A 16054-nucleotide genomic window follows, 5' to 3' on the forward strand; every position below is an offset into this window, starting at 1 on the left:
TAGGAACATAAGCAGAAAGTGGTGTCATATTTGGCTAAACACTTGCAAAGAAATACAGAACATCAATCTATTGAGAGACAAGAAAAAAAATAAGGTACCAAAAGAATGACCTTGTCATAGATTTTCCTGTTTTAGATTTTCCAGTCCCTCCCAAGTCTTTTTCCCTTAGGTTGCTGGAGACAAATTTGTGCTCTTTAATAAATTTCCCTCTAACTAAGAGATCTAAGTGAGGTTTTTGTTGTCAAAAGCATGTTTAGATATTCTTGCATTGTTGATAAGTTAGACCTTTCTTCCTATTGAGTTTTTATTGTGGCTTTTCATATTAGTATGACAACATTTGGGATCAAGGAGGTTGTAAAATATTAGTAGTCTATAAGGGACATGCACTAGCTTTTGTCAGAATATACAATTTTGAGAAAAACTGAAGGATCTTTCCAATGGTACAGTCTTTGAAGTGTTTAATAGAAATTCTTAGAAAATTTTATTATATAAGAGTTTTGAATATCATAAGTGTCATAATAACATTACTGTAAAAAAAACCTTGACAATGAAAAATGTGTGTCTAAAAGAGACATAATCCTTATCTTTAGGATCATCATAATCTTGTTATGTTCTTTCTTTCTATCATATAATATATCCCTTGCTTATGGGTAGCTAAGTAGTTTTGCCATTTAATGAAATGACATTTTAGGTCATTCTGAGTTATTTCACATTACTATTTAAAGGGCATAGGAAATAGCTACCTTATGAACATGCTGTCTTTGTTTATCCATCTTATATAATGAACTTGAATCCCAGAAGAAGAGGGGACTTCTACAGTAGGAGGAGAACCTATCTGTCAGAATGTTTAAATTAATTGTGATTTATTAATGGATCAATTTAACAAATATTTATTGAGCACCTACCATGTGCCAGGGATTATTTTAGATATTGGGGATGCAGCAGTGAACAAAATGAAGTTCTAACATGTGAGGTTGAAACAGAAAGGAAACAACTAAATAAGTACATGTATACTACGTCAGATAATAAATACGAGGGAGACAAGGCAGGGCTGGGTACAGCAGCTCATGCCTATAACCCCAGCACTTTGGGAGGCTGAGGCAGGAGGATTGCTTGAGCTCAGAAATTTGAGACCAGCCCGGGCAACATAGCAAGACCTCATCTTTACAAATAATTAAAACATTAGCCAGGCATGGTGATGCTCAACTGTGGTCCCAGCTACAGTTGCTGAGGTGGGGGGATTGCTTGAGCCTGGGTAGTCAAGGCTGCAATGAGCAGTGATTGTGCCACTGCACTCCCTCCTGGACAACAGAGCAAGACCCCATCTCAAAAAAAAAAAAAAGGAAAAATGAAAAGAAAAAAGAGAAAAAGCAAAGTAAGAGATATAGGAATTGCCTTCATATGTATTTTTCCACAGTTTAAAATTTTCATAAAATCATAACTCTCTGACTTTATGTAGAAAGGATATCACACTGGAATGAACGTGTAGCTTTTTCTTGATGTAATCCAACCAATGGGAGCACAATTCTGGTACATAGGCTGTCTAGAATTTGAAAGAAATCAAAGAATTCATTTTGTTTTGCTGAGAAATTTTTAAGAAATCACATGGCTTTGTGTTATTATTATTACAAGATGACTGATCACTATTATGTCTTCTTTCACTTCTCAATTTCCCTCAGAACGCTACACCCAGATTACAGGTTCTGGAGGGTGGGGACCATGTCTGGGTTGTTTACTGATGTATTTCATAATTTGGCACATAGAGACCAATAATACTCCTTTAAATGAAGAAATTAATAATTACCATTGCGTGATATTGTGATTACATCATTTCCTCCCAATTTCCAAACTCCTAATAGAATAGAGAATAGATCAATTGTAGCAATTCGTTTCGAAGCAAAGACAACGCATGGTGGCGCTGCAGGCTAAGGCTTCAAAAAAAGGAAAAGGAAAAAGCCCATGAAATGCTACTAGCTACTTCAGACCTCTTTCAGCCTAAGAGGAAAGCCTGTTAGCAGAGCACGGACCAGTGTCTCCGGAGAATGCTATTCTCCTACATTTCCGGACAGGTTATCAACGCACAGATCGATCACTGCCTCTGTCCCATCGCTCCCTGAAGTAGCTCTGACTCCGGTTCCTTGAAAGGGGCGTGTACAGAAGTAAAGATGGAGCCTGCAGGGGAGCGCTTTCCCGAACAAAGGCAAGTCCTGATTCTCCTTCTTTTACTGGAAGTGACTCTGGCAGGCTGGGAACCCCGTCGCTATTCTGTGATGGAGGAAACAGAGAGAGGTTCTTTTGTAGCCAACCTGGCCAATGACCTAGGGCTGGGAGTGGGGGAGCTAGCCGAGCGGGGAGCCCGGGTAGTTTCTGAGGATAACGAACAAGGCTTGCAGCTTGATCTGCAGACCGGGCAGTTGATATTAAATGAGAAGCTGGACCGGGAGAAGCTGTGTGGCCCTACTGAGCCCTGTATAATGCATTTCCAAGTGTTACTGAAAAAACCTTTGGAAGTAATTCGAGCTGAACTACTAGTGACAGACATAAACGATCATTCTCCTGAATTTCCTGAAAGAGAAATCACCCTGAAAATCCCAGAAACTAGCTCCCTTGGGACTGTGTTTCCTCTGAAAAAAGCTCGGGACTTGGACGTGGGCAGCAATAATGTTCAAAACTACAATATTTCTCCCAATTCTCATTTCCATGTTTCCACTCGCACCCGAGGGGATGGCAGGAAATACCCAGAGCTGGTGCTGGACACAGAACTGGATCGCGAGAAGCAGGCCGAGCTCAGATTAACCTTGACAGCGGTGGACGGTGGCTCTCCACCCCGATCTGGCACCGTCCAGATCCTCATCTTGGTCTTGGACGCCAATGACAATGCCCCGGAGTTTGCGCAGGCGCTCTACGAGGTGCAGGTCCCAGAGAACAGCCCAGTAGGCTCCCTAGTTGTCAAGGTCTCTGCTAGGGATTTAGACACTGGGACAAATGGAGAGATATCATACTCCCTTTATTACAGCTCTGAGGAGATAAACAAACCTTTTGAGCTAAGCAGCCTTTCAGGAGAAATTCGACTAATTAAAAAACTAGATTTTGAGACAATGTCTTCGTATGATCTAGATATAGAGGCATCTGATGGCGGGGGACTTTCTGGAAAATGCTCTGTCTCTGTTAAGGTGCTGGATGTTAACGATAACTTCCCGGAACTAAGTATTTCATCACTTACCAGCCCTATTCCCGAGAATTCTCCAGAGACAGAAGTGGCCCTGTTTAGGATTAGAGACCGAGACTCTGGGGAAAATGGAAAAATGATTTGCTCAATTCAGGATGATGTTCCTTTTAAGCTAAAACCTTCTGTTGAGAATTTCTACAGGCTGGTAACAGAAGGGGCGCTGGACAGAGAGACCAGAGCCGAGTACAACATCACCATCACCATCACAGACTTGGGGACTCCAAGGCTGAAAACCCAGCACAACATAACAGTGCTGGTCTCCGACGTCAATGACAACGCCCCCGCCTTCACCCAAACCTCCTACACCCTGTTCGTCCGCGAGAACAACAGCCCCGCCCTGCACATCGGCAGCGTCAGCGCCACAGACAGAGACTCAGGCACCAACGCCCAGGTCACCTACTCGCTGCTGCCGCCCCAGGACCCGCACCTGCCCCTCGCCTCCCTGGTCTCCATTAACACAGACAACGGCCACCTGTTCGCCCTCAGGTCGCTGGACTACGAGGCCCTGCAGGCTTTCGAGTTCCACGTGGGCGCCACAGACCGCGGCTCCCCGGCGCTGAGCAGCGAGGCGCTGGTGCGAGTGCTGGTGCTGGACGCCAATGACAACTCGCCCTTCGTGCTGTACCCGCTGCAGAACGGCTCCGCGCCCTGCACCGAGCTGGTGCCCCGGGCGGCCGAGCCGGGCTACCTGGTGACCAAGGTGGTGGCGGTGGACGGCGACTCGGGCCAGAACGCCTGGCTGTCGTACCAGCTGCTCAAGGCCACGGAGCCCGGGCTATTCGGCGTGTGGGCGCACAATGGCGAGGTGCGCACCGCCAGGCTGCTGAGCGAGCGCGACGTGGCCAAGCACAGGCTAGTGGTGCTGGTCAAGGACAATGGCGAGCCTCCGCGCTCGGCCACCGCCACGCTGCAAGTGCTCCTGGTGGATGGCTTCTCCCAGCCCTACCTGCCGCTCCCAGAGGCGGCCCCGGCCCAAGCCCAGGCCGACTCGCTTACCGTCTACCTGGTGGTGGCGTTGGCCTCGGTGTCGTCGCTCTTCCTCTTCTCGGTGCTCCTGTTCGTGGCAGTGCGGCTGTGCAGGAGGAGCAGGGCGGCCTCGGTGGGTCGCTACTCGGTGCCCGAGGGCCCCTTTCCAGGGCATCGGGTGGACGTGAGCGGCACCGGGACTCTGTCCCAGAGCTACCAGTACGAGGTGTGTCTGACGGGAGGCTCTGAAAGTAATGATTTCAAGTTCTTGAAGCCTATATTCCCCAATATTGTAAGCCAGGACTCTAGGAGGAAATCAGAATTTCTAGAATAATGTAGGTATCTGTAGCTTTCCTACCGTCTGTTAATTTTGTCTTCCTCACTTTTCACCTTAGTTTTTTTTAACCCTTTAGTAATCTTGAATTCTACTTTTTAAAAAATTTCTACTGTTGTCTTTAGTAATGTTACTCATTTCCTTGGTCTGATTGTTAGATAGTTTTCAAATTATTGTATTATTATAAATATTTTATATCAGGAAAGTTCATATTTCTGAATAAATTAATAGTATTCATTCCTGAAGGGTAATATGAAAGTTAACCCCACCTAATAAACATAACTCTAATTCTGAAAGTACCTTTCACACTATATGACACTACATAAGAATGTATGATTTTTGAAGTCATATTTTAAGGTTTTTTATAGTTTTTCTTATTCACACAGCTCTGACTTTTTGACAAAAGTTTGGGGTGTAATCATTTCATATTTATCCATGTGTAATTTCTTCCAAGCTTCATATTTGGAGTTTTGTTTTTTCCAATAAGGAGCAACATGGATAAGTTTAAGCTACTCTTTTCAAGATCACACTTGTAAGCATTAGATTTTCATTCTAAAACACATATGTCATCTCATAAAAATATATCTGCATAGTGTATTCTTTCTCATGTAAATTAACATAGAAAAGACTAATGGGTTCTTCCTTATCTCTATCTAATGTTATGATCCTATTTGGGGGACTGGACAGGCTTTCTAATACCCAGATTTACTGTGTTTAAGGTGTTCGTATAAGGCCAATAGACACTAGGACCAAGTAATGCATCTCCTGCAATTTCCTCTTTCCACAGCAGGAAAATCTTAACTGAGTTCCAAACTCTGGGCTTAGAGGAGTTTCTGATGGTACAGTATGCCACCATCTACTTGTCTTTGGATGGCAACATTGTTCTGATTCATAAGGAATTTGAAAGAAAATACATTGTAGAATTCATATTAAACAAAATTTATTAAAGGATATGTTGGTGAAGGAGTTGAATTATTTGAGGAAAAAACATCTGCTCTCTTGTCAGGACTTTTCTGTCTCCAGGAGCTTCTCAACTTTGCAGATACTCTAGAATGGTATTGCATGCAAAATAATGACCGCCAAGATGTTCCTGCCCTAATCCCCAGAACCTATGAATATGTTATATTGCAAAGAAATTAAGGTTCAAACAGAATTAAGGTTGCCAATCAGCTAAACGTAAAATAGGGAGATTCTCCTAGATAATCTGGGTGGGTCTATTTCAATCAGTGGAAAGGCCATAAAAGCAGAGTTGAGTCTTCCCTGAGATGAAAAAGAAATTTTGTTTAAGGACAGCAGCTTCAGCTTATGCCCCAGAATTCCAGTCTGCCCCTCGTAACTGCCTGCTGTACAGATTTTGGACTTGTCCAGCCACGTTTCAAAACTGAATAAGTCACTTTCTTGCAATAAATTGATTACTATACATCTGCTGCCTGTTTCTCTGGCTGAACTCCAACTAACACAGATTTTGATACCTGGAAGTGGGATGCTACTGTAATAAACACTTAAAATGTGCAGGTGGCTTCTGAATTGGACAGTGGGCAGAGGCTGGAAGAACTTTGACAGGCATGACAGAAAAAGTCTCGCTTGCTTTGGACAGAGTGTTAGCAGAAATATGGTGTTAACAAATCTGCTAGTAAGGACTCAGAATGAAGTGAGGAGCATGTTGGAGAAACATGTTGCCTTAGAGAATACCACATCACTTTAAATAGATTGTAAGTAGAAATATGGATGTTAAAGTCTCTGCTGGTGAGGGTACAGAAATGAGGAAAATATTATTGGAAATTGAAGAAAAGGGAATCCTTTTACATGGTGGAAGAAAAATTAGCTGAATTGTGTCCTGTAGTTATGTAGAAAGAACTTTTAAGCAATGAACTTGGGAGATTTCACTGAGATTTTCAGGCAAAGGGTTGAATGTATAGCCTGTTTTTTTCTTGCTGCTTATAGTAAAATGTGAGAGGGAAAAGAATGAGAGGAATTAGATTGAGAGAAGAACTGTGAAGCAAAAAGGAACCCAGACTTCATGGTTGGGGAAATTCTCACCCTATTCAGACTGCAACAGATGTTAAAATCAGGAGATTCACTGCTAAGGATGCATGTTTTGGAGAGAAAGCCACAGACATATCAGGACAACCTTTTACCAGTGCCTTGAAAGAATCAGGTAGTCAATCATACAGAAGGCTCTTTGAAGAGACTAGGTACATGACATGGATATCTTCAGCCACATCAGCAGAAGCCAGGAATATAGACATAATTACTCAGGAAATAACTTCGAAGGAGTCTCTTGTTTAATAAATTGAATCCCTGTGAAATGCACAGGAAATAACGTTATTGAGAATGTTTAATCAGCAGAAACACTGCCAGCTTGAATTGAAAGGGATAGAGAGAACTAATTAAAGAAGGATGTGGTACCCCCCTCCCCAAACTCTGTAAGCAAGAAATAGACTGATAAAACTGCTTAGCTAAAAACATGTGCCAATTCAAATGAAAAAGGAAGGATGCATCAGAGGATGGAGCCTGAAGTCCAGAGAGTACAGCTCTCAAAACACAGAGGATTAGTCCCAAGCCTTGAAAGCAGGAGTTTCCCTGGATGTATTGCCACATTCATTGGTGCAGGTGATTTTTTTTTTTTTTACTTTTACTTTTTTACACAGTTGCCAGACTAGGTTCCAAGTTTTCTACTTAAAATGTATGAGGCATTTGTCAGAGAAGTAGTGAGGTAGGAGATCAGCAGGACTTATTTCCCTATCAGAACAGGACAAAATGAAGAAATTGACAGGAACCAGCAGGTGGTGCACAACTGAAGTGAAAAACCCTGCAGGAAGTAGCAGCTGGTGTTGAAGGCAACCTCTAATTGCCCTCACTGCTCATTAGCATAAGAGATTCCCACCAGCCCCATGACAATTTACAAATGTCATGGCAACCCAGAAGTTACTGCCCTTTTCCATGGCAACAACCTGGAAGTTACTGCCCCTTTTTCTAGAAAGTTCTGAATAACCAGCTCCTCAATTTGCATTAACTCACCTCTTAATTTGCATGTAAGTGAAAATAGGTATAAGTGAGTATAAATACAGTTGCCAACAACCCATAAGCTGCTACTGCCAACTCTGGATGCACTGCAAAATAGTTAGTCCTGCTCAGCAAGGAGCAGTCCCTTTTAATAAAAGATTGCTGTCTAATAACACCAGATTGCCCTTGAATTCTTTTTATGTGTGAAGCCAAAAGGCCTCCTGGGATAAGCCCTAATTTGGGGCCTTGCCTGTCTTGAATCAGTCATATTGTTTTCCCTGGGGTGTTATCAAGGGACAGTACTCTGAACTACTGCAATTAAATTTATGCCATCATTCAATCATCTCACAACTGACAAACATATGCAAATAACTGAATTTTCAAGAAATATTCCTGGCTAGTAGCATCTCCAAAAGCTGACTTTGGAGAACAGAATCAGGAAGTGAACGGATAAATGCGAGGCACGCTTTTAAATCTGGACTTAATGGTATCCTGAGCAAGATGACTAAGATGTTTATGCAGCAATCCAGAATACCCTGCCCCCATCACAGGCAATAAGTAGCAAGGCTAAAAATTTTACTTAGTAAAATTGACTAAATATGGATCCTGAAAATATTCATAAGCAGATCAGCAGTCCATGTGTTTTTGTGGATTATGGCTATTTGAAGGATAAGTACCAATTCTCCTCTATGTCATGCATAGCACCTAGAACAATTTTGAACATGAGTGAAAAGTCATTGTTTCTTAGTGAATAAAAAAATTAAGGACAGTGAAATAAGTTTTTTGGAAACTAGCAGAATAGAGACTCTCATCAACATAAACAGAGCCATTCATTTTACCTATCTTCTCTTTCAGATTTTGTGGACTTCTTTTGAGATTTCTGTAAGTCTCACCTTGCCTTTTATGATGTTAATCTAAGGCCATTGACCGTCTTGCTTTATTTCCCTTCCTTGCTTTTATTTTCTTCCTAAATGGCAATTGGAATACATAGGTAGTTGTGGTCATATGACATTCACAAGGTGGGAGCTACCTTATTCCAACAATTGGAAAGTGGAGAAGAATTTTAATTTCTTCCACAAATGAATTTAAATGGGAGCAACAGTTTTCTGAGAAACCCATTAGCTATATTTTTGGTATAATAAAAATAAGCTGCAGTGTCTCTTCACTATCCTCCAAACCACTACTTAAAAGAGCAACATGGAACTTCTATTTCTAGTTTGATTACTGTAAACATGGAAATTATGTATAATTTTAGACAATTTAGTTAATGTGACTATTTAAATGTATATAAAATTATCCCTTTTGGCTGATGGCTGAATTTTTAGAAAAGATTTCCTTAAAAGTTGAAAGCTTGGCGGTACTAGCAGAGGTCTCTCTGGATATTTTGAAGTCATAATGGAGTGTTATGAGTTATCTTTGGGATAATCCCCTAAGGGTTTTATAGTCTTAGATAAACACTGTGATGATGTATTTTCTTCACAAAAGAACAAAGGAAACATAAACATAATGAATATTTTTTGTTAATCCAATGCCTATTCCTGTAAAAATGGATTCCTTTCCTGTAAAATCAATAGAATATAGGCTCTAATATAGCAAGCTCATTTCATATGTATTTCCAATCTATTAAGGGAGAGGCTTGTGTCTTTTTTCCCAAGCAAAGCCAAATAGCATTCAATGAGAGTTCACTTTGGTGATGTTTAATGAAAATCTAACTCAGGTAGAGGCCTCACTGGAATACTCCATGAACAGAAATGTAATCTGGGCAAAACCCTGCAGGCTTTATCCCAGGAAATGTAATAAAAAAATAATCAGAATATTGTCTCTATTGCTGAATCAGTAGCCTGGAAATCACTGCAGAAGTTTTACCTGTGGGAGGCTATGGGAACCCTCTTGTGTCATGTGCTCTCAAATGTGAATGAGCAGGCCAAGAACTAAGAATATTCAAAAGATTTTAAATGTCCAAATAGGCAGTTCTGGAAATACCTCAACATTGTTTGGATATTACATTTGACATTAAATAAAAACGCATATGAAATACTTTGCCCAAGTTCTGTTCCAAGTTCTCTTTCTGACCAGAAATTTTCATCTGATCATTGTTAAAAGTCTGATCCATGCCAGGGAAGTCAGGCATTCCAAATTTTCCAGATCCAAAGAATGGAGGTTAAAGATATTCCTGAGCATGCTCCTTGAAGGAATCTTGTGTCACTCAACTAGCCTGTCCCTACATGTTACTCCTCAAATTGTCACTACTGCCATCATCATTCAGAATCATGTTTGAAAAGTGTATGCTCTTCTACATATCTCTTATATTCTGCATTGAAAATGACTTTTAGAAATTCACACTTCATAGTAACAGAAAATGTACTAACCAGGAAGATCTTTTGCCCAATAAATACTTCTGTTAGTCTAAATTCTTTTAGTATTAATCAACAGAAACCCAATTCAAATTAGCTCTCAAGATAAAATACAGAATTTATTGAGAAGATATTAGGGTATATAAAGTAATTTAGGATATGTTTGGAAATAAAACTGATTGAAGGGTAGGGCCATAACAATTAGAAACAAGGACTTTACCATTTTTTCTATCCTGCTGGTTTCATTCCCTTTTACTGCAGACCAGCTTCCTTTACATGGAGAAAAATGCGCTTATATTTCAAGAGCCTAAAAGTTATTTTAAAACTATTATAAGTTGACTCATGCCTTTTCTGGCACCAAGTTTGGAAATACTGGTGGGCTGATATCAATTCCAAACTAGGGCTAGGAAGCAGGAGATTTGTGTTTGTTGGTTTAATAATATGACTGCTCCCATTTGTTTTACAAGAGTCCAATGGGGTGGAGATATATGCACTCCCTGGAAAAGGGGAGGCAAACACATATCTGCGTGTGTCAGTATTCACCAACACCAATGATTAGAAATTAAGGGAATCACAGTTAACATTTTCTTCATAATTCTTGTATTTTATGTGTCTGCAAATATTAAAGAAATTTTACTTCACAATCAGGGCAACAGATAGATGGTAGCTCAATTACTTTGAACATCCAGGCATTTGTCTGTGGAATGGTCACAGGTGACAATGGCAACTCAACATTGATGCTGAATTTCTGTATACTGTTCAGCTCACTAAAGAAAACTGATGCCCAGTAGGAAGGGCAAAGTAGACTATCTGGAGTGGTGGCAATTGAGGGTGGTTCCTCTTAAAATGGGAATTAAAATCAGTGAGGCCTGTGACATCTATTTCTTCATCAAAATCTTCTGCAGAACATTCATTTTAGCTAGCACAGTAGCCATTAGCATCTTTTTAAGTGGATTTTTTCTTACACACCTAGATGCCCCCCTTAATGATATGTCAAAGCAAGAGAGGTAATAGCAAAAAGACTTAAATACATGAATTTGTTCTTGACCTTTCTATGTTTCTGACTGCAGTAATCATTATCTAACTCTCTGGGGCTTTTGATAACTGCATTACTTCTGGTTATCAGCATAGTCATAAAAAAATTAAAAATTCTCATGAATTCTAGGACTTTCAGAAGTTGGCACCATATTTACAGCCCCCATTATGAATATTAATGGCTGGAGAACAGCAAATGCCATTTCCTCTAGGGTATTACCATTAGTACCCAATCATCAGTAGTCCCTGTCACTTGTGGCAATGATGGTCATTTTCAAGATAATATTAAGTTGTATACCAAATGAGAGAAGAAAGCTCATTACTACTACTTTTAGATTTGGTCTTTCTCTTACCTTTTCTGAGAAACATATTTGATTGATTCCTGACAACCTTCTTACATATAGAAATGCATGTTTTGAAACAGGCCCAGAGATCCGAATGTGTACTACTTCCTTTGTATCTTAATTTACAAATGTTTTATGGGTAAAGTCTAGAATTTAAAGGCATCTCTAAAGGATTAATAATTTTGTCTTTCTTAGACTGATCTGGAATACCTTGAGAAGAGCATTACTTCCATTTATCAGCATAGTCACCAAAAAGTCGAGAAAAATCTATGATACATAAATGATGATGCCTCAAACAATTTTAGAAATCTACAGCTACAAATACACAAAACCCCATAGTGGTTTGTGTATTTGTGTATGTGCATTTGTGCCTGTATATGTGTGTGTCTCTGGTGGGTGGCTTTAGTAGACAGTGGCAATAAAGTGCAGAGATAAATACCAGAATAACATTGCCTTTCCAAAACTTTTCCATATTAAGATTTTTTTCTTTAATCTATGAATGTATTTAATAAAGTTGGTGTTAGCAATGTATTGTAGAAGCGTTTATATTTTCAAATGAAAGGAAGTTATTTCTTGCAAATGGAACAATCCCAACATTATTGAATTTAGAATTTTCGTGACCTTTTTGGCCTTGAAGGAGTAGCCCAGGAGAAGGAGCTGTGAAGTAGACATGGTAAATTTTCCCCCAGTGAGATCAGGAAACAATAAAGTTGACAATAGGATCTGACAGGATGAGGGTGAGGTTAGTGTGGCAAATGTGTGCAAGGGCAGGGTGGTTCCTGTCCTTACTTAAAATTTCATATTTTGTTTCTCATGGGTGTTTACATTAAATTTTAATTTTTACAGTATTGCAACAAATAGTATTTCTCTCCAAGTTTTGGGATAATGACTTAAAATTTGCATCTGAGTTACTTGCTTTGCCCTTGTCCCAGTTGTTCATTGTTTCCAACTTGCAAGTTCAAATGTTACTATGGTAACAGTGATGGCTACAACTGGAATTCAAGCAAAGAAATCTGAAGCAAGTCCTATTCCAAATATGGAGTGGCAGGAGCAATGATGGAAGAATCCAAAGACATCCAAGCAGATCTCATGAGCTGGAGTCATGCAGACTGGGAATGGAACAGCACCTGTGTGATCATGATTGTCTGGGAAAATTGTTTGTAAGTTTTTCTTCCAGGTGACATGCAGCCAAGTCAGTGTGCTAATTTTGTTGAGAATTTGTGCATCTATATTCATGAGAGATGTTGATCTACAATTTTTTTTCTTGTAATACCCTTGTCAGGATTTAGTTTCAGGGTTCTCCTGGTCTCATCAAATGACTTGCCAATTGTTTCCTCCACTTCTTCTTTTATGAAAGAGTTTATGTAAGATAGTTATTATTTCTACTTTATGTATTTGATAGAATTTACTGCAGAACCCAACCATGAATGACATTTTCTTTGTGGGAAGATTTTGAATTGCACACTCAGTTTCTTAAATAAATATGCTGCAATTCTAATTTTCTGTTTCCTCTTCTGTCAGCAGCTGGCAGCTTGTGTTTTTTAAGCAAATTTGTCTATTTTATCAAAATGTTGAAGTTATTGTCATGAAGCTATTGATAATATTTCTTTCTCATCTTTCAATATATTTAGAATCTGCAGTGAGGCCCTCCCCCTTTCACTATGGATATTGGTCATTTATGTTTTCCCTCCTTTTGTCTTTATTGGTATTTCTGTCAATATACCAATTTTATTAATTTTGAAAAACAAGACAATCATTGGTTTCACTACTTTTCCTATTACTTTCTGTTTTCTTCCTTTTCTCAGAGAAAAAAAGGCTGGAGTGCAGTGATGCAATATAGCTCACTGGGACACCAAACCGCTAGCCTCAAGAGACCCTCCTAAGGCCAGGCATGGTGGCTCACACCTGTAATCCTAGCACTTTGGGAGGCCCAGGCAGATGGATCACCTGAGGTCAGGAGTTTGAGACCAGCCTGGCAAACATGGTGAAACTCCATCTCTACTGACAATACAAAAATTAGCCAGGCATGGTGGCGGGCACCTGTAATCCCAGCTACTAGGGAGGCTGAGGCAGGAGAATCGCTTGAACCCCGGGGGTCAGAGGTTGCAGTAAGCCAAGATCATGCCACTTCACTCCAGCCTGTGCGAAACAGCAAAATTCCATCACTCACACACACACACACAAAAGAGAGAGAGAGATCCTCCTGCCTCAACCTCGTGAACAGCTAGGACTACAGGTGCATGCCACCAAATCCAGCTAATTGTATTTATTTTTATTTTTATTTTTGTAGAGACAGTGCCTCACTATGTTGCCTAAGTTGGCCTCAAACTTCTGGGCTTAAGCAATCCTCCCACCTCAACCTTCAAAAATGCTGGGATTACACATGTGAGCTACCTTTTCTAGCCTCCTTTTTGTTTCCTATTTTATTGATTTCTGCTCTTCTGTTTTTATTTCTTTTATTCTATGTATTTTGAGTTTAGTTTTCTCTTTTTCTAGCTTCTCTGAAAGCTCAGATCATTGATTCTAAGCCTTTCTTTTCTAACACACTTGAAAATATATAAAAATATGAAGTTATAAATTTCTTCCTGTATATTACTTAAGTTGCATTTCATGAACTTGACTAGTTTGTGTTTTTATTACCATTCAGTTTGAACTATTCTTCTTTGATCCATTGCTTGACTATAATTGTGTTGCTTAATTTCCAACTATCCAAAGGTAACATTTTTGATTTCCAAAATAATTATTTTTTGGTCTGGGAGCATACTCTGTAAAATTTCAACCCTTTGAGATTTATGAAGTCATTAAAAATTATTCAGCATGTAAGTTACCATGGTGAGTTCCCCATGTGTACTTGAAAGAAATGTGTAACCTACAGTTGTTGGTTGAGTATTCTGTAAATTACAATTAAATTAAGTCACTTGATAATGTTTTTAGATCTTCTTTATTCTTAACATTGTTTCTACATGTTCTGCCAATTATTAGGAGAAGAGTGTTAAATTCTTCACCTGTGATTGTGAGTTTTTATTTTTTAATTATACTTTAAGTTATAGGGTATATGTGCACAACATGCAAGTTTGTTACATAGGTATACATGTGCCATGTTGGTTTGCTACACCCATTAGCTTGTCATTTACATTAGATATTTCTCCTAATGCCCACCCTGCCCCCCCACCCCATGACAGGCCCCTGTGTGTGATGTTCCCCACCCTGTGTCCAAGTGTTCTCATTGTTCACTTCCCACCTATGAGTGACAATATGTGGTGTTTGGTTTTCTGTCCTGGTGATAGTTTGCTCAGATTGATGGTTTCCAGCTGCATCCATGTCCCTGCAAAGGACATGAACTCATCCTTTTTTATGGCTGCATAGTCTTCCATGGTGTATATGTGCCACATTTTCTTAATCCAGTCTATCACTGATGGACATTTGGGTTGGTTCCAAGTTTTTGCTAATGTAAATAGTGCTGCAATAAACATACATGTGCATGTGTCTTTATAGTAGCATGATTTATAATCCTTTGGGTATATGCCCAGTAATGGGATCACTGGGTCAAATGGTATTTCTAGTTCTAGATCCTTGAGGAATAGCCACACTGACTTCCACAATGGTTGAACTAGTTTATACTCCCACTAACAGTGTAAAAGCGTTCCTTTTTCTCCACATCCTCTCCAGCATCTGTTTGTTGTGAATTTTTTATTTATTTTCAGTTCTATCATTTGTTAATCTCATGTACTTTAAAGCTCTGTTATTACATGCGCAATGGATAGCTGCTTGATGAACTGACACTCATTATTATAAAATGTCTCATTTAGTCTCTAGTTACTCTGTCTGATATTAATATAGTCAGTCTACATGTCTTATGCGTAAGGTTTGCATGATATATTTTTTCATTCTTTACTTTCAACCTGTATTTATATTTAAAAAGCATCTTTTTAAAACAACATAGCATTAAATCTTGCATTTTATCCAGTGTTAATATGTTTGCTTTTTAATTGGAGAGTTTATTTCATTTATATGTAATGTAATTATTTATAACATGATTGTCTCTATTGCAATTTTATTCATACCCTCCATTTTCATTCCTATGTTCCCCATTTTCTGTTTTCTTTTGAAATCCTTTGTTCCTCATTTTCTGTTTTCTTTTGACTTGATTAAATATTTTTCATATTCCATTTTATATCCTTATTTGAATTTTTAGCTACAACAGTTTCAGGAGTATTTCTTCTAAGGATGACAATATACTGCCTTTTCTTATCATGGTCTACCTTCAATTAGTATTATACTACTTAAGTTACAACATAAAAAACCTCCAATTATGCAATCCTCATTCTTTTGCCATGACATAGATGGATCAGCACAAGACACAGGACATATATTTGAGAATTCATATGGTGGAAAACCTCTATGAATATAATCAAATTTGAAAATCTCTCAAAAAGATCTTGATGTCTACTCTGTAGAAAATACTCCAAATTGGAGACAAATATAATGAGAGTAATAAACATGAAAAGATCTCAGCCAGATTTCAAATCTAAATGTGCACTAGAGAACTCATGCTGCAGGGAAATTATGTGAATTCAGTGAATGCAAGAAAGTCTTCACTGATCTTTCACTTGTTAAAAACACACATGGCATCACACACTGAACACATACCCTATCAAAGTAAGGAATACAGGGAATCCTTTATGTGTTCCTTGTATTTTAGGAATCATAAAAATTTCACACTGGAGAAGAATTCTATGAATAGACATGTAAGCAAGTCTTTGTTCATTCTTCATTTGTTGATGTA

At 39.1% G+C, this 16054-nt stretch overlaps 1 protein-coding gene across 1 annotated transcript; it reads left to right on the forward strand.

Annotated features, from left to right (window-relative positions):
• The first annotated feature begins 2165 nt into the window (after nucleotides 1-2165).
• On the forward strand, nucleotides 2166-4825 carry PCDHB15 (protocadherin beta 15). The gene is given in 1 exon segment (NM_001013011.2): nucleotides 2166-4825. A coding segment is annotated over 1 exon segment (2364 nt). The 3' UTR covers nucleotides 4530-4825.
• Nucleotides 4826-16054: the final 11229 nt, after the last annotated feature.

This window comes from Pan troglodytes, chromosome 4 (assembly GCF_028858775.2).
Source record: "Pan troglodytes isolate AG18354 chromosome 4, NHGRI_mPanTro3-v2.0_pri, whole genome shotgun sequence".
Classification (NCBI taxonomy): Eukaryota; Metazoa; Chordata; class Mammalia; order Primates; family Hominidae; genus Pan; species Pan troglodytes.